Genomic DNA, 24132 nt, shown 5'->3' with positions numbered 1-24132 from the left:
TATATAACACTCAAATCCACCGCACTTGTAGAATCTCAGAAAACAGGAAACATTGATAAAGGATAACTCACCTACTCAAAGTTACTAGACCATGTGTTGTATTGTAGCGTACTGTCGTGGCAGGTTGTCAGGGTCTCGTATTTGGCCTCACAACGTACGTACATGAAATATATCCAACACTCAGGATTGAGGTAGAAATAGAAAATCACATGTTTTTCGTATATATATTGTTGCACAGCACAGTGTTAAATAGATACTAAGTCGGGCGAAGCTTGCTCAGAGTTCCTGTAGGGCGAGGAGCTTTCTGAGGGAGCGTGTGTATGGAGCTGTTGAGGGATGTTGCTTGTTGGTGGCGGTAAGTAAAGAATGATGAAGGCCAGGTGAGGTCTTATATAACCGGGGTAGGCGTGGCTTGTTGGAAGGCCTCCGCTTTGTTGGCGTCGCTGGTTACCTTAGAAATGTAGGCATAAAATACACTGCAAGTATTTTCTTTAATTTATAAACTTACTTCGCAAGACGATTGGTAGGACTGGCTGTTTACTTCGGCAGCCGCTAGTTGCGTGGATACCTGCGTTTATTTTGGTGTTATTTTACGGTATGTTAGGCATGTTTATAATATATTTTCATTATCTTAATATACCTGTAATCTTATTTTTAATCCAGCTTCCCAAATGTAAGTTTCAGTAGAAAATAATTAGTGGTAGGACCATGGGATTAAGGCAAGTGTTTTACGAAGTTCTCTATCACCACTGGTGACACACTAAGCCACGGGATGTAGAGGTTCGGATTTTATACCCGACGTTTGTGACGACCCCTAATTTTGGGCCGATTTTTTTTAGTTTCAAATTCCGTCTTATACAGTAATTCTTAATTTTGTTACTTCACAGTCTTTAGAAAATACAAAACCCAATCACCATTTAAGCATTATAAACAGATTATTGACATTTACATAAAGCCTTCTTTTATGGTTTTAGGATATGCATGATAAATGTTACCATTTCATATCATTTGTATTCTTCTAGATGTAATATGGAAGTTCGTGACAATGAGAAAAGTACAACTCAAGCTTTGTTTATTAACAATATACCATTACATAATATTTAATTCCATTTATACAATGCATACACCTTTTAACAATGACAACCAGAGCTATCCACAGAAGTATCTTGGGAGATGGAAAGCACAATTTATTAATATGGAATGTTTTATGTTGAAACAATTTATCAGTTAGTGTCTAGCCATGGGAGGCATCACCAAATATCAAATTTATTGTTCTACTCCTACAAAATAAAGAATGAAGTTGTTCAAGTGTACTTTAAAGTTAGACTTCCCTTGTACTTCAACTTAACCCATGGCTAAGGCAAAACTAACCAACTATAAATACAAATTGCTAAACTATGTAGCCCCCATCCCCACGTTGGGGAAGTGGGTAACTCTTGTGCTCCAATTGCAAATGGCTGCCAGCCAACAGTCTTATGACAAGACTGTCACCATCAGCACACTGACAGAGCTATACATGCATCCCAAAAGAGATGTCATTTGAACAACTACCATGAACACTTGTATTATTCACAAGTAATGGGTCACATGCAAAGCAGCCATCAGCATGTCAGTGAGTACATCTTGTCTGTTTCTTTTAACTCACAACCACCAAGTTGGGAACTAGAACTTAAATACTGGATGGCTATCTAGGGGTGACTGTCACACCACATTACCATTTGCAACTTCACCTTTGCAACCCCCCAATAAAACTTATTTCTTCTATCAGTTCTTAAATAGTTGTATTATATATACTTTGAATTTTTATTATAACCATAAACCATTAACATTATAGATTCATTAACTAGGGTGTTGAGGCTAATTGAGAGAACAACCCTGGCCTACTTTCAAGGCAAATCCAACTCAAGTAGCAACTCCTCACCCTGCAGATGGCCACACTGGTCTTTCCTCAACAAGTACTTACCCCATGTCTACATGTGGCTATCAACTAGGGTTGGTAAACATTTGATCAGATCAACACACTCCAGCCTGATAGCGGCATTCTGGCTATAAAATGACCCTAACTTGTTTGTACCAAGCCCTCATCTTGTACCTGATCTACCAACCCACAAACTGTCATGGGAACTGATATATGTAGAGCACTAATGGCATGAAGCTATCTGGAGGAAGAGGAGAGAAGACACGAGGACACATGATTTACATTTATACAAAAATGATTATGTCACAGTACTGCTGTACACAAAAGGTGTTACACACACCCTTTAATCTACAAGCATCCACATTAGTAAAATGCCTCCAACTGTGTTCTTTATTTATCTTATATAAATTATAATAAAAATCTAAGAACTGAATATAACCAAAAAATAATATCTGTACCAGAGGATGTGTGTAATTATTAATTTAATTTACTTAAGATATAATCCAAATGATTAAAAATCCCCAACAGAATACAGGTGGGCCCCTCAGTATAAATGCTGGCATAGATAACTCTTCCACTGATGACTGGGATGCTGGAGGACTAATATCTGGATGCTGGTGAGGGCTCCACAACTGCTGCACCTCTGTTCATTTAGCTGGAGGTCTTGGTGTACAGGAAAATGGCAACAATCAGACCATAAAGACCAAGTACCTGGGGAGGGAGAAACCAAGAACCCCATGTTAAAACTTGCCATACTTCACCACACTATTCTCCTACTTATTCATTATCCCCATCCTGATGCCTTTACATCACTTAACACACCAAAGTTCCAGTTCCTCAAACAACAATACAGTTCAATGAATGTTACATAAATATGTAATACTTGTTACATACACTATAACCACAATATTTAAAGACTATCTTTAGGAGCTTACAAACAGGCTTGCAATTCTGTATTTTTTTATTCTATTTTTAATTTTTTTACGGGGAATAGCCCACCTTTGCACATGTCTGAAGTATTTGCACCATAAAAACCAATAAAAGCCATACACTGAAATCTCCGTCAGCCAGAACTCTGATAGCCAGAATTGAAATTTGCTCTGAATTTTCCTGGAAAATTCCGGGGTTAGGAACGATTTCTTAAGTTGAAAATCAGGTGCATTTTCCGAAAACTTTTCCCATTAGTGGTCCCTCGGTTAATGAAATATCGGTTAACAAATTACCTTCCATAAGAATCTTCATTTCGGTTAACGAAATTCTTACGAAATGTTTCGACATGCTTTGGCTTGCTCACCAGCTGGAAGATTAGTCCACCAATACAGAAATCGGTTCCAGGGCTTACATTCATTAAAATTGGAGTAAATATCAAGAAGGTTGTACTATTCAATAATTTTCCAAGTTTTATATTAAAATTTTTAGTCACTTTAACACTTATTTAACATAATTGCAGTACAGGGAACTAGTTTTTGGTGCACCCATCAGCCACTTCACTCACCCACCAAGGCCTCAGTTTGTATCTCTGTTCAGTGGAGGAAACATCTTGCTTGTGGGTCTCTTGAACACAAGTATTTTTACATTTTTACAGTACAATTATTGGTCATTCTGAAATTTATTTAACATATTGACAATATACAGTGCAGTGCAGAGTTGATTTAAAGAAAATAATCTTGAATTACACCTAGTGAACTTAAAATTTTATGGGTGAAATGAGGGCATCAAGCATGGGGTGATTTCTCTTTCACCCCTACTTCCTTCTCTTCTCCCTTCTCCACCCCTACTTCTAATTCCCATCATCATCATCATCAGGAGCCTTCTACATACACACCTCAAAGTAAGTGTACTTTATTGCATTTTTTTTTACTTTGTATGTAATTTTCGGTGAGCTGGAACCAATTACAGTAAAAGTCCAAAAATCCGGATGCCATAAATCCGGACCACCCGAGAATCCGGACTTTTCAATAACTTTTTTTTTAAGCGAGCTTTTGTGTGTGTGTGCGCATGCGTGAGCGCCACAGCTGCACAGCGACAACAAGCGACCAAGTGGTCGCCACTTTAAAACGAGCAATCAAACTGTGACAACATACCGTATATACTCGTCTATAACCCCCCTCGTTTATCAGTCGACCCCGATTTTTTTACCAAGAAATCGTTAATTTATGATATTCCTCGTTTATAGTTCGACCCACGTTTTTGAGGGTAATGGAACAACAAAACCTTCGGTAAAAATGCTCTACGTCCTATAAACTGAGGCTAGCCGTGCATGAAACACAAGTGCTGAAGGCAAATTGGTTACCATTTATTATTACAACACTTTACACTGAAACGCGGGTAGTTTCAACAAAAATATTGTATATTTCCATTCAAGTCAATTAGGAGGGAATATTATTGAAATACAACAGTTTTTTAAATAAACCATTCAAAAAGCGATTACGGTAACATCTTTTGAACGAAAGAAAGCGAAAGTCATTGTTTTCGTCACGATTTTATCCCACTTTCCACTGTAATACGCATGTAATTTCAGGAAAAATATTACATTTCCGTGAATGTATTATATCAAGCACAGTATGAATAGAATATCATTGTAATATAACAGCATTTTAACCGAAAACTATTAAAAAAACGAGTAACATCTCAAGAACATCGGAAGCTTAGGTAAAGTCTTTTGTTTCCGTCATGTATTTTATCCTATTTTACATTGAAATACGTCACGTTTCCGCAAAACTACTATTCCGAGAATATATTCATTCAGGCGCAGTTTAGGTAAAATATATGTGTGATGTAATAGCTTATTAACTGAAAACGATTCGAAAAACATGTACCCTCTAGCCCTGTTCAAAGAGAGGACTGGGAGAAGCTGTTTGGTGCTGCAGACGATGACAAGGAAAATGATTTTGATGGATTTTAATGAAAATATTCAGAAATATGGTATTGTAGTATTTATTCAAGTCAATTAGGATAGAATATTATTGTAATACAACAGTTTTTGAACTGAAAACCATTCGAAAAGCGATTACGGTAACATCTTTTGAACGAAAGAAAGCGAAAGTCATTGTTTTCGTCACGATTTTATCCCACTTTCCACTGTAATACGTACGTTCAGCAAAAATATTACATTTCCGTGAATGCATTATATCAAGCACAGTATGAATAGAATACCATTGTAATATAACAATATTTTGAGTCCTACTCTTTCCATTTACAGAGTACTGTACAAGCCCATAATAATGGCTCCTAAAGTAGATAAACTTCGTTGTGTGAAGAGAAAGAAGAACACGTTGAAATTGAGTGACAAACTTGAAATAATTAAGAAACTAGAACGTGGTGTGAGCAATACTGTTCTAATGGAAACATACGACATTGGAAAGTCTACAATTTATGATATATAAAAGGCAAAGAATAAAATTTAGAATTCACAGCTTTTTCATTAAAACTGCTGGTTTTGATAAATGAATCATGCTATATTTGCTAATGAATAAACTATCAAAATGTACTTGTTCATCTCTTCTTTATTCTTCCTTAAATTTGAATTTTAAAAGTACTGTCTGAGAATCCAGAAAATCCGAAAATCCGGACCGACCCGATCCCCAAGCAGTCCGGATTTTTGAACTTCTACTGTACCCAAAATCCCATTGAAATAATGGTTTCGGTTAACAAAATTTTTGAATGACCTTCTGTAACGAACTGTACTGAAGTATACACTTAATGTAAGATGTACTGAAGTATACACTTAATGTAAGATGTACTGAAGTATACACTTAATGTAAGATGTACTGAAGTACAGTGGGGTATGCTATAACGAACGGATCCTACTACGAATATTCCTATAACGAACGGTTTTACCTATAAAATTGAAAATGCTATAACGAACGAAACTCCTACAACGCACATTATTTAAAAAATTTTTTTTTTACTAATTTATTGTTTTTGTATTACAAGTATTAATGATATTCTTTATTTCAGGGGTTTAGATGCATATTTATGCACTTTTTTAAAATTTTTACAATTTTATATTATATTTTTCAGTGTTAAGTGGTTGTATTTGGGGGCCTGGAACGGATTAATCCTATAACAAACGAATGCTATAACGAACAAGGTTCTAGAACCAATTAGATTCGTTATAGCATACCCCACTGCATACACTTAATGTAAGATGTACTGGGCCTGGATGTACTTAAATATTTAAGTCACTTAAGTCTTTGCTGGTGCTCATACCTCTCTGCTATCACACTAAGTCATCTGTCTAAGACCATATGCACAAAGCAATTTAAGAGCGCTAAAATTTGGGATCTTGGAATTTGTCTTAAGTCCACTCCTGAGTTGTCTTCAGTGAGCAAACCGGCTCTGCATTCACTAATGGGCAACACCCCTTTTAGTCGTAGCGTGAGGTCTTTTGTGAATTTTGATCATGTAATTGGAAATGTATGAGATCTGTCAACTAAGTTTGCGAACTTAATTGACACTCATATACAGTATAAATAAATATAAAATAAAGGAATAAATAAACCTCAGTTGTCATTTTGATGATTCGCAGCTAATATAGTGTGGCCATAGCAGTGTGATGAATGTGATCTAAGTGTATTTAAAGAATAGTGCTACTGCATCATAGCATCCGCTGTGATTGGCTGACCAGAAAAAATATTTGATTGGTTGACAGATGTCAGCTGACGCGGCAAAATTCAGCCTTAAGTCACGAATGTCTTGGGCTATGACAATCTTATTTTTTTTTTCAGCATGTGTGATTTTTATTGTACTACAACAAACTTTCAGGTAATGTATAGACCATCCTTTATCTACACAGCACACCTTTAATTCATTTTACTTAAAAACTAAACTCACCTCAGCAAAGATAAGAATGAGAATCATGCCAACATACAGACGAGGTTGTTGAGCAGTTCCCCTCACACCGGCATCTCCAACAATTCCAATAGCAAACCCAGCTGCCAAGCCAGAGAGACCCACAGACAGACCAGCACCCATATGCACAAAACCCCTGTAAATATAAACATGTTATGAAAATTGTATGTTAACAGTGGAAAAAAATCATGTCTCAAAGTTAAAAAGTTTCAAATGGTAATAAATTTTATAAGGTCACCCTAAAAACATTTATGACCCAATGTGGAAGTTTGGTGTGAATAACTGATCCATGACTAACACACACTTGTTGAGTTATCATTCAACAGTAACATCTTGAGGCTCTCATTTTTTCCTTTTCTGCTCTTTTACTTTTATCCTCTTCACCACTGATTGGCTCGATAGCCGCTTGGGCGATCGGTCACGTCTCTAATACACACTGTTGGCAAGTACTGGGCATGCACCGGCTGCTGAATGTACCTGAGCCTGCTCCAGTGTTGGTCAAGTAGAGTCCTGAAAGAGCTCACACTTGATGCAAAGCTTTACAAATTGTCCTCAGATGCTAAATTTTTGAGCTTCCAATTTGCATGTAAAATTAACCAATACTACTCTAACGTACAAGCTACCACCACTTCTGACTAAACTTACATTCCTACATTCTTACAGTTCTTCTAGTCATCTATCAAGCAATTCTTGTGAAGAACACAATCTGGTATTGTTCATGTTATATCTGTGTACCAAGTTTTTATTTCTTTCTAATTAAAAACAAATTCATGCCTCCCATTTGAAAATGTTTTTCAACATAAAGTACTGTACCAGTACGTATTCAAGTACAGTACACATATAGTACTGTACTTTATTTCTATTTTGAATTGTCATTTGCACACTGCACGTTTGTAAGTGATATCCAGACAGAGATACAGGATGTTAAACTTCCTAAAAAAAAATTATCATGCCTTCAAACTTATATTTTACCTGTTAATAACACTGACAAACCTTGTACGCATTTCATCAAGTTCTGAACATTACATATTTATGGCAGACATGAGGAAAAAATCAACAACACAGCACTGGTTAGTTTAGAATATCTCAAATGGTTTATTGCTGGAGATAGTTACCAATGTTACTCTCTTTAATTAAGAAGAGGAACTAATCCATTCCCCAAAATATAGCTTTTAAAGGCATCTCATTTCATCCATACTGGAAAAAAAGATATTGTAATAAACATGTTCAAGTCATCAAAATGTTGTAAAACTTGTAAACAAAAACTCACTGGTAAAGAGTGTATTCAGGGACTTCATCCAGCTTGCCAGCAATTAGCACAGCCACCACTAAGCCATAGATAGCAATGATACCTGCCATGACAACAGGAATGATGCACTTCATGATCAACTCCGGCCGCATTACTGACATGGCTGAAATTCCCACTCCTGATTTGGCAGTGCCATATGCTGCACCAAGGGCTGTTGATCACAAGAGAAGAAGACATTAGTGAAACATATGTGGTGCATCACAAGGAATGTTCACTGTTGGCATTTATGAAACATGCATACATTACACACTGGCAGTTGTCTACAATGTACCAGCACTTGAAATACAGTCATTGTCAGTTACATAAAACCGTTCAAATCCCTTTTCATATTCAGTATGGCAGTAGGATTGACTGAACAATCAGATGTATTCTGTTATGAAGTTCCCTTCCACATAAGAGACCCAAGATATGTATTATACATTATTTGGTTTATCCACATTACTTCATATAGCACACAAGCAGCACATCAATCCCCATGTCTATCTGATTTTCTCTTACACACTACTGCTTCCTGCTTCCCTTCCCACAAAATTCCACTTTCTCAACCATTTCACTCCATTTACAAAACTCTAAATACAGGCATCTCCATGGTTAATGTCATAGTATTCCACTCAACTAACTTCTCTTGACTATTAAAAATTGTATTCCATCTTAGTATGCAGGGGCCACTGGTCGTAGTTAGTGTCTCCACGCTCGTCCACCTTAGCCTCCTTAGTCGTCAAAACTAAATATTGTGCGGTAAGATTCACCCAGTCTATTATCTCGCATGATCTGCTACTTCCTCCCCTGAAGCCTAGTCAGCTTCCTTTGTTTTGAGCTAACAAATCACAAAAAATTGATTCAGATAACCATTTCATTTAGCTCGTCATTAACAATAATGGTTCCTGTCAGGTGCTCCTTGACAGAGTAGTACACTAACTCTTTTGTCTGTAATTTGTAAGGAAAACCACAAAATATGTGACAATTGTGTTAAAAAGGTGTGTTGGTGGTGGTGGTAAAACTGGCAATGCAACACAGTTCAACTGTGACAAGCTGTTCCCAGGAATCCTCACCAAATACTGTATGGTGTCATCAAGCACGGGCCATTTAAAAAAAAAAAAATTTCCCGGTTGTTTACCCATACAAACTGACCATTTAAGTAAATAAAAAGCACCATCTTTTTAGTAACTTGGGGGAGAGGCTTTCCTGGGTCTAACCATGAAATGTCAGAAGATATTGTATACAGGTACAGTACAGGTATCCTTCATTTAATGAATGAGTTAGGTGCCTTGAAAATCATTCTGTGAATTTTTATATCTTGAAAAACAGAAAAAAATTGGAAAAATAGGATTCGGTTTCCCAATGACAACAAAACCACAATATCATAACCAAAAAAATTTGAAATCAGTTAATGAACAACAAAAAACTTACCAAACTAATGAAAAGCACTAAGTGCATCTACTGTAATTTACTATACCCTATACAGTATTCCTTTAAAGCTCGCTGGGGTTAGGTAAAATGGACCCCGTGAGAAAGCAAAATCCTCGAGTCTTTCATGCCAGTCCCAAGAGTGTGCAAAATACATATACAGCTACTCCTCAACTTACGACCACCCGGACATATGACCGCCCCAGTCGTACCAATTTTTTTTCAAATTGCGTATTTTCGAGTCCCGACGTTAGTGATTGCGCTGTGTACTGACAGTTTTTTTTTTAATTCCCTTTAAAATGGCTGGCATGCTTAAAAGTGAGAGTTTTGTAGTGCTGAGAAGAAAAAGAGACACCCATTTTAGATTTCTATGTAATATTTTCGAATTTTCGACTTACGACCTGGATTTGGGTCCCTAACCCCGTCGTAAGGCGAGAAGTGGCTGTACTGTATAAATAGATATACTGTATGCACATGTATAGCAACATTATGTATGCAAATACAAAATAATAAATATGAAATAAATAAACAAACATGAAATAACACTGTTCGACATTAGGTCCACACAGTGTTAAGAGTTGTGGTAGTGACAATGCAAAGACAATACCTCTGAAACGTCAGCTGATCTGGTGCACAGAATGTAAACAATCCCAGTACTGGACAGTTCCTAGTGAACATGCCTGGTATCAAAAGTATTTGTAACATGTATACCGTAGGTGCCTACATGTATAATTACATCCTTTTGTATTAAATAAGGTAAAATTTATTAATAATACCTACAAATATTTGATAATAGGTCCATAAAGTGATAGTGAGAAACATGAGATACCCAGTGACTTGGCTTTGCCAGTACAGTAGTCTATTAAATCTGCAAAAAAAAATTTCCCAAATATTCCTTGCTAATTATAGGGTGCTTCTTATGACCTGGTAAATATGGTGCTCTGTACTGTCCTGTAGTGTTGACTCCTCTTGATCTGTGGCACACAGCCTCAGATTTTTTATTTATTTTCCGTGGCAATCCGTGAGTTTACAAGGAATGCAAGCTTTAGAACCACGAGCTTTAAGGGAATACTAGTACATTAAGTCCTCGTTTAACGTTGCCCCCCGATAGCTTTGTTTCGTTATAACGTCGATATTCTTTAGATACCCATGATTCGGATAACGTCCCGCCGATTCAGTATAATGTCTTCATGGACTTTGTAAAGCGCATCACCCTCTCTCAGCTTGGTGCGCTACGCTCTCACTCTCGGAGCATCACAGCGTCCCCAGTCTTTGTTAGGCTTCCACAGCGTTCGTGCGTGTTTAAGTGTTTTTGCTCTTAATACTGTACTCCAACCATTCGAAATGGCTTCCAAGCGCCCATCAATTGCTACTGATGCTAGTGATATAAAGAAGCAACATAAGACCATTAGCCTTGCTATGAAAATGGAGCAAACAGCAGCGGAGGAACCCAATCAGAGCGGGAGGAGGAGCCACCCGCTGGGTCTCAGTGACTCACTGCAACCCGCCTCTCCACTACCCACCACACACTCTCTCCACCACCTCCATCCATAAGCGAGTACAATTAAAAATTATTATTTATTTATATACAGTGATCCCTCGGTTAACGAGTTGCCTTCCATAAGATTCTTAAATTCGGTTAACGAGCAATCCCTCGATTAACGAGTTTCTTACGAGCCGACCTCAACATGATTTCGCTTGTATTTGGCGGTCCACCAGCTGTAGTATTAGTCTGCCAATACAGTAATCGGTTTAAGGGCTTAAATTCCTTACTATTTTAGTAAATATCAAAAAATTTATACTATTCAATAATTTTAAAAGTTTAATATTAAATTTTGTAGTCATTTTAACAATTATTGAACTAAATTGAAGGTACGGAAACTAGTTTCATGCGCGCCATCCAGCCTGGCAACACACCAAACAGGCGCCAGTCTGTCTTTTCAGTGGAGGTAACATCTTGCTTGAGACTCTCTTCAACTAAATGCTTTTTTTCTGTGTTTGCAAGCAAATTATTGGTCATTTTAAATTTATTTTACATATTGACAATATATAATGCAGTGCAGTGTTGATTTAAAAAAAATAATCTTGAATTACACCAAGAGAACTAAAATTTTTGGGTGAAATGGTGCCATGGGGTGACTAATCTTCCACCCCAATGCCTTCTCTTCTCCTCCAACCCCATTCTAATTCCCATCATCATCATCCAGGAGCCTTCTACATACACACCTTAGAGTAAGTGTACTTTTCTACCTTTTTTGTTGAATTTAGGCAATTTTCGGTGAGCTGGAACCAATTAACCCAAAACCCATTGAAACAATGGTTTCGGTTAACGAGCAACCTGCTGGAACGGATTGTGCTCGTTAACCAAGGGACCACTATTTTCTATAAAAATGCCATTGAATTTCTGTATATGTAATGCATTTTATGAGGCAAAGGGAAGCTGGGGAACATAACCCCCGTACTTTATCTATATATTATGACGAAAATTTATTTTGTTAACGTCGCAGTTTTCAGGAACGGAACCACGACATTAAGCAAGGACTTACAGTATGTACCTTTATGTTTTTTACCTTATGATAATTTTTTCCATATTCTGTATGTAGGATCGTGTGTGCATGAAACCGAGTATAAATAAAATATAAATAAAATATAATGAAAACGGTAAGTTTAACTACCTGAAATTATGAGCTGAATAATAACCATGAAGTAGCTTACAGCTCGGCCCAGTAGCAAAAGTCTAATATGGTAACAATGCCATCAATTATGTTAAATTTAATACTTGAATAAGCACACCACCCTCAGCTGTGCATTCAAACAAACAAGCTGAATGGCAGAAGAGATTACAGATAAACCTTGATAAAATATGTCTCGTTCAGCAATATTCCACTTAAACGACGTTCATAAATTAAGACCACCTCGCTATATACAATAAAAAAAATAGCTTTAATTATATCTATTGAATATCCATTGGTCAGGAAAAAAATCATCGATGGTGCAAATTATGGGTTGTATAATGTAACACCTTGATAATTTAGCAAACATGGAGCTCTGACCTTGCAGAATTATACCAAATTTTGACTTATTTATGCACTTCCCCTACAAAAACACAACCAAAAAAAAATTATCGGCCCATATGCAAATAATTACTAATTTTCTAAAAGTAACACTTCTTTTTTAAGGAAACCTACCTAATTTCCTAGCAGGGAGGGCCCCCCCCCCCCCAATTCCCCACCATATGAAACAAAGTATACATATTTTTATATGAAAAATGAAGGGTCATGGGTAAGTTTTTGTTTCAGTCATCCAGTGATTTTTTAGGATTTTATGTTTTGGAACCAGTATTTTAGACAATCCTAAGACACTTTTCTTCCACTCGTAATTACTTTGAGAAAATCGCAAAAGAAAATAAATATAATAGGGTTTAGAGTGGAGAAAAGTCACACAGATGTGGTACTCTGCAATAGAAATGAAGGTCAGAATAATCCCAAACCTAATCTAACCCTAAACCTTACCTTAATTAGACTCGGAAGATTCCGAGTTGGGGTTATGGGAGCCTCCCTTCGTCAGTTACCCACAGGTTGCACTGCCTGACTGGTCTTTCTCTGGCGGCGGCGGAGGGGAGGGGGGGGTATACCGAACTGTGATTGGTCGATCCAAAATCATACCCACCAAACAACTTCAAAAAACTTCATGTGGCAGACTCTAGCACATGCATAATGAGTATAGTAACCAATAAATGAACACACGGGCTCTCCGAGACGGTGGTATCAATAACAAGAACGTTGAAAAAATACAAAGGTTCTCCATCGTAGTTCATTGCAATTTTCTCTGAAAGTAATGCTAAAGAAGAAAAGCATTTTAGAATCGTCAAACTATGGATTCCAAAACTTAGAAACCTAAAAATCGCTGGATGGCTGAAACGATAATAATAACGTGTCATGGTTAATTTTATGTTTTAGTGGACGTTGAGTACTCTCGGACCAAGCGGGTCGGTTGTAAGCAAACAGACGACATGCAGCGACTTAGCAGATTTTTCTAAGGAGTATTATGGTAATTAAATCTACTTTCAACATTACAGTACAGTCGGCCCTTAACATACACGGGTTTATAATACACGGATTGCCCGCCCGGAGGAATATTCTGTACATTGAAGTACATTCAAATCGCGCGGCATTCAACTCCATGTGACACTGAAACTAGAACACGGGACTTTACTTACTCCATAACCTCACACACGCGCAAAATCTCCCTCACTCCAGTCAGTCTAAGCTGTATGCAACGTATTAACATCAGCATTGTAGTTGCAAAAATATTACATTTCCGTGAATGTATATTATATCAAGCACAGTATGAATAGAATATCACTAATATAGAGTATTTTAACCGAAAACTACTAAAACCAGTAACATATCTTGATCATCGGAAGGCTAGGTAAAATCTTTTTGTTTTTCATGTAGTTTATCCTAATTTACATTGAAATGCGATACGTTTCCAGCAAAACTATTTCTTTCTGAGAATATGTTAATGTAATATTTTGCTGAAATGACATACGTATTCTGATGCGATGGCCAACAATGACTACGCTTTCTTTTCGTTTACCCATCTTCACCGTAATCGCTTTTGAATGGTTTCAGTTAAAAACTGTTTATTGCAATAATATTCTATCTAATTACTTATGATGCACAGTTTTTAACTGAAAACCATTCGAAAAGCGATTACGGTAGCATCTTTTGAGCGAAAGAAAGAGTGAGTCACCATTGTTTTGCGTCTTTCACACTATGTCGTGCATCATTTCATAAATATAACCCATTTCGTGAATGTAGTATATCAAACGCAATATGAATATAATATCATTGTAATATAACAGTATTTTAACCACAAACTATTAAAAACGAGTAACATCTCTTGAACATTGGAAGGTTAGGTAAAGTCTTTTGTTTCGTGCATGTATTTTATCCTATTTTACATTGAAATACATCACGTTTTCAGCAAAACTACTATTTATTTCTGAGAATATATTCATTCAGGCACAGTTTAGGTAAAATATACATGTGCTGTAACTTTTTAATTAAGCGATTAGAAAAACCGCGTACCCTCTAGCCTGTTCAAGAGAAGACTGGGAGGAGCTGTTTGGTGCACAAAGGCGATGACAAGGAAAATGATTTTGATGGATTTTAATGAAAAATAATCAGAAAAGACCACTGGCACTGATGAGAGTGGCTGCTGAAGGCTTCAAGACATGGCAGAGGACGAGATTGGAGGAGCTAATTGAAGGAAACACGACACTAGGCTGACCGAGGAGGGGATCTACAGGTTAATGAACTCAGGCGAGAAGAGGCGAAAGGGAAGGGATGAGCACCAGAAATAGCGTTGGTGGAGAAGTTGGGGGAGATGACCAGGAATATTGAAACGCACTGAAAAACCTGGCCCCCTCCATGAAAGTGCGATAATCGCAATTCATCTTGAGGATGGATGACGTTTCGCTCCATACAAAACATCATGGAAGAAATGAAAGAAGAGGCGACAACTCCCATCACCATGTTCTTTGATCACCGGAAGGAGAGATTTAACACCATCAATCACTGGCGGCAGTGAGGAAGCAGCTGAATCCACCGTCGCCCCCACTTCACCAGTTATGGAATTGTGATGACGATGGTACGATGAGCCCGTCCTGTCACGAGGATAGGTACTGTACAGTAATGTGAAATTACCTCTCTTTTTAATAGCTTTTCTTGCCATGTTTATTGTTTGTAAAATGCAACGCAGTACCAGTTCAGTACCATGCATAGGAAATGGAGGTGCAGTTATTCCTGGGCTATTTGTGTTCGTTGTGGCAGTAGTGACAGGGAGGAGGCAGAGGTGGAGGAGGCGGGAGGTGGAGGAGGTAGGGAGGGCAGGAGGAGCGAGTTGGGAGAGGAGTGGTGACCTTGGACGTGGGGAGCAGGGACGAGTGGAGATGCCAGCCAGTACATTGCCGAATGTATTAATTGTTTTATAACTATTTTGCATTTTAATATTAATATTGTACATTCGTTTCAACATACCATTTGTTTCCGAGAACATGGAATGTAATATTTTGCTGAAATGATGTGCGTATTACAGTGGAAAGTGGGATAAAATTGTGGCCAGCAATGATTTTCTCTTTCTTTTCGTTCAAAAGATGTTACCGTAATAAACACCGAATGGTTTTTTCGTGATTGTGTGGGATTATAAGGCTAATGATGAGATAGAATATTATTGTATGCAATCACAGAGTACAACAGTTATTTAACCGAAGCCATTCAAAGCGATAAGCAAAAGTCATTGTTTTCGGCTTTTCCACTGTAATATGTACGCCATTCCAGCAAAATATTATATTTTGTCATGGGTTATGGCCTCCCGCACAACCCATCCCAAATGTTTGTTTATGGTAGAAATAAGGTAACCGCCAGCCGATGGGGGGGGCAGGACAGTGAGACAGTGGTGTACTGTTCATCATCACGCCCAAAAACCAATTTAGCCAGTGGGCTTTAGACCTTAGTTAGAGAAGACCTTCCTGCCTGCGGACTTAAGAACAGGGCTATACAGTCCTACCAGTGCTACGAGTCTGTGTGTGCAACCTCGAGATTTTGTTAAGTCCAGTTACGTTAACACATCCTGTAAAGGAAGTGATCGATGGTGAGGCCTGTTTGCTACAAAAGCACTCCAGGCCGCCTAATAGATCTAAACGACACTTCTCCAGGTTGACAAACTCTCCTTATAACTTACAGTACTGTGGCGGAATGTGAGTGACTGACCTATCCATGCAAATTATAAGTCCAGTGTATGGAATTGTGCCAAATAAACGTAAGTGCAATCATCTGCCCGTATCTGTGATCCCTCTATTATTATTATTACCAAGGGTAATGACTGATTGGTTATGACAAGTACAACCAATAACTTAGATGGATGTTGGAAGTTACTGGAATTCATTAAATCATCATTTATCAAGTACATAACGCAGTGAATGCCGGAAGCAGAGCAAAATTCTACGTAGAGGATACACCATAATCTCTTGGGTGAGTAACCAGTGTGAAGGTATCCGAGTTCTACGGCAAGAAAGCCACTTTCCTGCATTTAAAACGTAACATATTTCAATATTTATTTCTGAGAATACCTATATTCATTCAGTCACAGTTAAGGTAAAATATACTTGTGATGTAATATTTTAATGAAAATACCAGGTATTTACAAATACGGTATCGTAGTTTTCTTTTGTTTCAAATTTAATTAACAAAGATTGTTGTTTCAAATGTAATGAACAAAAATTTATGTACAGTATCTATAAATAAACTTTAAAAATGAATACTTTATGTTTTACATCGTCCTGTATACCATACCATGCATTTGGCTACTTTGGGCTTGCTATGATGACGAAGAGATCTGCCCTAGCAGCTGTACCGACACTCACAGCTGGTGGTGTGTTGGTGTGTCATTTCCATTGTTTGCTGGTAGTTACTGGTAAATATTTTTCAACCTAACGAAACTGTTACCCGCTTAGAGGTCCACTCCCCAATTTTGCCAAATAATTTGGTCTTAAAAACTTGAACCCACACAGGTATATACGTAAATAAGGACATGGGGAAACAGGTTTGTTTTGGTGGGGGGCAGCACATATACGCGGATTTTTAACATCCACGGGTATCTCTGTTATGTAATCCCCAGATGTTAAGGACCGACTGTACCTCCAAAATAATAACTATCCAAGAATTTTGAAAGGTATTGTAACCTACATCTAAAGTACAAATAGCAAAATGTTAAGGTAAATATTCGTCCATTGGCTGACCTCGAGTTTTGGTATGAGAATAGGTTTTTTTAACATTTTTCGGTGTGTTTTACTCAAATCGGACTCATTTCTTGTGCAAATTAGCACTTTTTACAAAAAATTAACATTTCATTTCTAATAAACAGATAATTTGCACAAAACTGGAGATCAGATTCGAGTAAACTACAAAAAAAAAAACCTATTCTCTACCCAAAAGAACCAACATACCTAGTCTATCCTACAAGGAGGATGAGGAAAGGAAGAGACAACTAACTAAGTGAGGAGCATAACCTCGGGTAAACATGGCAGGAACCTGCGGGCAGCCAAGGGACAAATATTAACCAATATTAACTCTTTCTCTAGAAACTAGGGACGTTAGAAAGAGACTTAACCGTGATCCCTAGTGGGGCAAGTATCTGCCAGCTACGGGTATGAGCACTCGACTGAGTAGTGCCTTCACTGTCATGAAGTAAGAAAGCATTTATGTTCTATGGTGAAATTTAATATAGTAGGTAGTTATGTGCAATTCACCTGGCCTATTACCACAGCCTGCTCAGGTGTACCTTTGTCATGAAAACAATTAACCAATGCTACTGTCTAATGCCATATTTCACCATATGAAGTTTCTCAAGGTGCTTAAAAGGAGGATATGGAAATAAATTTATGAATGGTGCTAGATTATCATGGCATGAAGATTCATCTCAGTGTACCGGGAAACTTCCTATATACTTCACCACTGCTTATAATGGACTCGGGGGAACTTTTTTCTGGGATGGGTGTCTGAAACATAGTTATTTCCACAATCAACGACTTAGTTGCTCCCTAAAGCAAATGTTCACCAGACCCTGCCATAATAAAGCGTATTAAAGTGATACGTGAGGCCAGACGTGTTGATGACACCACGGGCAACATTGTGTTAGTACAGCAGCGGACCACTTTCTTGTCAAACTTGATAAAACTGCTTGGATAAACCTTGTTTGTAATCAAATTACACAGTCAAAACACTTATATTACCTGAGGAATAAAGAGTATAATGGTGAGGTATCACCTAGAATCAATACCCACATACCATAATTTTCAAGTTTTACACATTTTGGTTAACTTACCGCTGAATACCATGGCAGAAGCAGCACCCATGACGCCAAAGAATGGGGAATAGATAGGACTACCGTCGTCAGACATTTTGAGGGGGTTTAGAGCACCAGCAGCAAACAATACTCAATAACACTTGCGACTAGCTCGACGTCTCCGGCGCAAGTGCATAAGCCAGCTGAGTCCCGTGATGGTCACCTTGTATCACGCCTCGTGATTGGTACGGATGATGACATTTCTCTTCCAATAGCCAACCAGAGGCAGCGATATATACCGCTTAGAACTATTTGCATGACAATATCTTACCTTCTCTGGGATTGGTTAATATCCACCAATGGGAAAGCTCCAGACAATGTTATCTTGGAATCATATGATCGATTTTGTAAGTCATACATTTAGGTATATTCGTATATATAAACTTAATTAAAATGTTTTATGTCACCACAGCTAAGATAAAAGTAAGCGAGCATTCTGGAAGTAGACAAAACTGAATAATTACACACTAGATGAAGTTAATCGTACTTTATTCTCCCATCCTTACATGGCAGCTGTTATCACAAGATATATACCGGGAAATTTGAATACCTGTAGCACGGTAGCAAGGCCTTTTTAACACTTTATGATTACTATACCATTATATATATATATATATATATATATATATATATATATATATATATATATATATATTATACATATAAATCACTGTGAATTACACGAAAGCGCTTGGAACTTGTGTTTTCTTCTTTCCTTCTGGTTATCAGCATATATATATATATATATATATATATATATATATATATATATATATATATATATATATATATATATATATATATATAATATACTATATATACATATATGTATATATATATATATATATATATATATATATATATATATATATATATATATATATAAATATATATATATATATATATATATATATATATATATATATATATATATATATACACACACTGCAGGCTCCACACACACACACACACACACACACACACACACACATACCCTGACTGAACTTAACCTAGCCATACTATGGTTAAGGTGAAATATCCTAAAAATCTAGGGGCTAAACTTCAGTTTATCCAAATTAGTAATCTGATTGCTCATGGTCATAACTTTTCGATTTCTTACCTTTCAACACATCTTAACCAACCATATTGTTATACTGTACTTACAGTATTTTCTCCCGAGGAAGGGAGTCATGTGAGCATACATAATAGTGGCCGGCTCCAAGTACCTTAATTTACACCGGTTTGAGTAAGTATGTATATATACATATATATATATATATATATATATATATATATATATATATATATATATATATATATATATATATATATTTTGTAATCCACAATGAAAACATGGATAAGATAATCTTGATACAATATGGAAAGGGAAAACAGAGCACCTTAGCTTTCGTCTATATTCAAGACGAAAGCTAAGGTGCTCCGTTGTTTCCTTTTCCTCGTGTGATTTTATCAATATATATATATATATATATATATATATATATATATATATATATATATATATATATATATATATATATATATATGTGTGTGTGTGTGTGTGTGTGTGTGTGTGTAGAATCCAACTAAACAATATGCAATTAGTAGGCACAGGCAGTAGGCAGCTACCAAACAGATTGGGCAGTAGGCAGCTGCAAACAGACTGCCAGTGGACGTCCTCTCCTCGCTTATATTGCATTTAATACTACAGTATCTAGCAGCCAGTCACCTGCTACACGTCTTCCCCTAGCAACCAAACAGGCAGCCCAGAGGCGTCACCAGATACCACAGTATCCTAGCAACCCTTTGTCTTCCCTAACAACCAGAGTCAGAAACCAGCGACTTCCACGGTTTGCTTCCGGCAGCTGTGTATATAAGCTCTGTCTCTCCGTGCTGATTCCATTCTACTCTACATTCCTGAACACGCAACACCTCCTCCGGCAGCTCCTCGCTGTCCAGCTTTTCATTCAACCAGGAGGCCAGCAACGGGCAACATCTTCTCTAACAGGCTCCTGCATCTACCTCCTTCAACACGCTACTCACCGGAACGGTGTCTACTGGTAGCTCACCTGGCATCCTCAGCACCAGACCTTCACCATATAATTTCGTCATATATAAGCCACCACCTTAGAGTTTCCATCCATCCTGAGTGCTGAACAACGCAATATCGTAACCTACAAATGGTGACTCCGGAAAAAACACTCACACACAGAATGGAGGACGGACGGCTCTCTCTACCGACTTTCAACCCACAACGTCGAGGACTGGTTAGATCATGTGGAAAGCAGCCTCGTCGGCTCACAAGCGACCTGACGAGCAAAGTATGGCGCGCCCTGCTCTGTGCCGCCCCTTACGAAGTCGCCACATAGTCTCACAGACCATTTCCAACCTCAGATGACAACAAATTCGCTACCCTGCGGGCTGCCTTGAGGCAATGTTATCAACAGACCAGCCCCAATCTCCTGCAAGACCTATCCTCTATCTCCCTCAGGGAACTTAACTTGGGGCGTCTCTGGGAGAGATGTGTCGCTGAACTCCCCGTCTAGACAATTTCCCCGACTCTATCCTTCGCCAGCTTCACGCACAAGCTTCCACAGAGAAGTACTCAACATCCTGTCCGCGGTAGATTGCTCTGCGACACCAGAATTATAATACACTTGTGACGAGACAGAATTTTCCAGCAGGTGCTTGCGCTGCTGCCGCCCCTTAAACGCAGTCACACCAGTACCTACCACCGAACTTGCTGGCCGGGTCCAGCACCCCCTCCAACCGAGCAATACCTCTGGGAACATCAAGGACCTGTGCAAACTTTTGAACCTTGCAGGATGGACACCGTGAGCAGTTCTGCTCTCCGCTGCTGCGCCAGTTCCTGACTCACACCGCCCTACAAGTTCCGACGCTGGCAACCAGCCCCCAACTGCTCGGTACCCTCTGCTGGTATCACCAGACTTTCGGCCGCAATGCTCGAAACTGTGAGCCCTATTGCACCTATTCGGAAACAGCAACACGGGCTGGTAGACGCCTCAGCCTCGTCCTTCAGGCGATCTCATTACTCGCGTCACCGACCGCACCTCCGGCATAAGTTCCTCATCTGACACAGGTTCATCGGTCGGCCTCATCCTTCCTCACTACGAGACAAGTCAAAGCAACCCTCTTATGACCTGTTAAGCTGCCATGACCACCTCCATCGCCTCCTCGGCGTCGCACCCTCGCCTTAGACCTCCCGGTCTGCCCAAGACTCTGCGTTGGGTATTCGTGATGGCAGACGTGTCTCAACCCATCATGGTTCAGCTTCCTCTCACCTTCCCACAAGCTCGGCGTCAAACCATGTCATCTTATGCGCACATCCGCGGGCCTACAGCATGCAAGATCCAGGGTTCGTGCCAACACACCGACACTATCACCTGTCTTGCGCCTTCCAACGAGTTCTCCTCCCTGCTCGGCAAATTCAGAGCTTTTTCTCACCTGAGTCTCCCTACCCCCCACCACCTACATCGGGGAATTTTTCACCACATCGAGGCCAAGGACCACCGAATCTTTTCACGCCCTGCTTCGCCTCGCCCTGAGCTCCTGAACACAGCCAAGTAGAATTCAACAAACTACTGCAGACGGCATCATTCGCCCTTCAAAAAGGAGTCCCTGGGCATCGCCTCTTCCGCAGTTCTCAGCAAACACCCGGCGAGTGGAGGGTGTGTAGCGACTACAGGAAGCCTGAATCTCGTTACCAAACTTGACAGGTACCCTATTCTGCATGTCCAGGACTTTCACCACAAACTTCCTTGGCAAGACTATCTTCTCGAAGATCGACCTGGGCATGCCTTCCACCAGATCCTAATGCTTACAGGCAGATGCAGAAGACAGCCATCACCACTCCATTCGGACTCTTCGAGTCCACTTTCATGGTTTGGCTTGCGCAGTGCGGCACTGTAGACTTTCCAGAGGAACATGGACCATAATAGCCAGCGACCTCCAGTTTTGTCACCGTCTCATTGACGACATCCTCGTCGCATCTTCGACGCCTGCCGGTACCGCCACCACCACCTGGCTCCAGCCTTCTCCAACGCCTGCAGAACAACAACATGAAGAAAGTTCATCCTGCTAAGTCGTCTTTGGAACCTCGGCCATCGATTTCCTCGGTCACAGAGTCGCGCCCAGTGGCGCCACAAACTCCTACAGAAGATAACTGTGATTGGGAGTTCCCCAAACCTGAAACGGCGAAGAAACTCCGAGAATTCTAGGTTTGCAGTAACTTCTACCACCGCTTCATTGACAAAGCTGCCTGCCTTGCCGTCCTAGCCCCCCCTACACGACCTTCTCAAGGGACGCCCAAAGAAGTCTCTAGAATCTCGTGTGGACTCAAGGAGGCTTCTACAGCATTCACCACTATCAAACAACACATTACATGCCTCTCACCCTCCTGGCCCACCCGCACCTAACGCCGGACCACTCTCACAACAAGCCGCTTCTTCTACTGCAGTGGGCGCCGTCTTGCAACAGGAGATCAGCAAATTCTCATGCCCGTTCTTTCTTCTCACAACAGCTTTAACCACCACCTCAAGTACAAGCGCCTTTGATCGAGAACTCCTGACCATATACCTGGCTGTCAAACATTTCCAACACTTCCTCGAGGCCCATCAGTTCACCGCTTCACTGATCACAAGCCCTCGTCCACGCCTTCGCTTCAGCTTCCCAGTCTGCGCCTCGTGTCCTGCGCCGCCAGCTTACATCTCGGAGTTCTCCAGCGACGTCCAACACATTAAAGCAGCCACAACAGGATCGCCGACGCCTCTCTCGTTGTACATCAACATTCTTCCTCATCTCCACCCATTGATTATGGGCAATAGCCGCAGCTCAAAGAGAGAAAGACGAAGACCTGGCAGCATACAAGACCCCATCCCCCTCAGGCCTCACCTCCAAAAACTCCTGTTCCTGGCACAAAGATAAAATTGTGGTGCGACGTATCCTGTGGACAGCCTAGACCGTTCGTGCCTCACGTCCACCGCCGCGCGCTGTTTTTCGACCGCATCCATGGTCTCAACCGCGGGTGTGCGGGCCTCCCGCGCCTCCTCACGCAACGTGTCGTCTGGCCCGGCATCAAGTCTGATGCTAAAAATGGGCTGCCCAGTGCCTGGCACCTGCCAGTCCTCCAAAATACATAAATCTTATCACGGGCCCTTACAAACCTTCCCACTTTTCCCCAAGGACGTTTTCCAAATGAGTACACCTCGACATCGTGGGACCTCTTCCATCATCCTACGGTAGTACCTACATCTTCACCTGCATCGACCGTTTCACCAGGTGGACAGAAGCAATTCCATACCCAATGCCACAGCAGAAGTTTCTATCCCTAAGCACCTTCATGTCAGTTGGGTTTCCCGTTTTGGCCTCCCACAGCCGTAATCACTGACCGAGGAGGTCGTTCAGTTTGAGTCTAGCCTCTGGCGGCACACTCCTACAGTTCCTCCGGCGTCTAGACAACGCACTACAGCATACCAACCTCAAGCCAACAACGGCATGGTAGAGCCCCGTTTTCACCGGCAACTGAAAGGACGCACTCAAGGCACAACACGACCCTTACAGCTGGACTGATGCGCCCATAGTGCTCCTCGGCATCCGTGCGTCACACGGAGATGGACTGCCAGCCCAGCAGATTTTACGCCTAGGCGAGCCCCTTCGGCTGCCGGGGATTTCTCCTCCTCTGATCCCCAGCAAACCACTCCAGCCGTTCGTCACG

General features: G+C 39.9%; 1 protein-coding gene across 1 annotated transcript; it reads right to left on the bottom strand.

Annotated features, from left to right (window-relative positions):
• Positions 1-1058: 1058 nt before the first annotated feature.
• On the bottom strand, positions 1059-18552 carry LOC121875178 (V-type proton ATPase 16 kDa proteolipid subunit). Its single transcript, XM_042379623.1, has 4 exons — positions 18378-18552; positions 8043-8232; positions 6755-6908; positions 1059-2629 (listed from the first exon to the last, which is right to left on the bottom strand). Exons 1-4 carry the CDS (start codon positions 18451-18453, stop codon positions 2570-2572), a joined length of 480 nt encoding a protein of 159 aa, XP_042235557.1. The 5' UTR covers positions 18454-18552; the 3' UTR covers positions 1059-2569.
• Positions 18553-24132: the final 5580 nt, after the last annotated feature.

Source organism: Homarus americanus, unplaced genomic scaffold, assembly GCF_018991925.1.
Source record: "Homarus americanus isolate GMGI-L3 unplaced genomic scaffold, GMGI_Hamer_2.0 scaffold36970, whole genome shotgun sequence".
NCBI classification, from domain to species: Eukaryota; Metazoa; Arthropoda; class Malacostraca; order Decapoda; family Nephropidae; genus Homarus; species Homarus americanus.
Note: the sequence above shows the minus strand (reverse complement) of the source record. Positions and strands in the feature narration are given on the sequence as shown.

What these genes read in the sequence shown, in the direction of transcription:
- LOC121875178 (XM_042379623.1), bottom strand. Translation starts at nt 18,453, where the DNA reads ATGTCTGACGACGGTAGTCCTATCTATTCCCCATTCTTTGGCGTCATG. An exon ending in CCTGAATACACTCTTTACCA is followed by an intron (nt 6,909 to 8,042) that starts GTGAGTTTTTGT and finishes TTATATTTACAG; the next exon opens with GGGTTTTGTGCATATGGGTG. An exon ending in TCATTCTTATCTTTGCTGAG is followed by an intron (nt 2,630 to 6,754) that starts GTGAGTTTAGTT and finishes CTCCCTCCCCAG; the next exon opens with GTACTTGGTCTTTATGGTCT.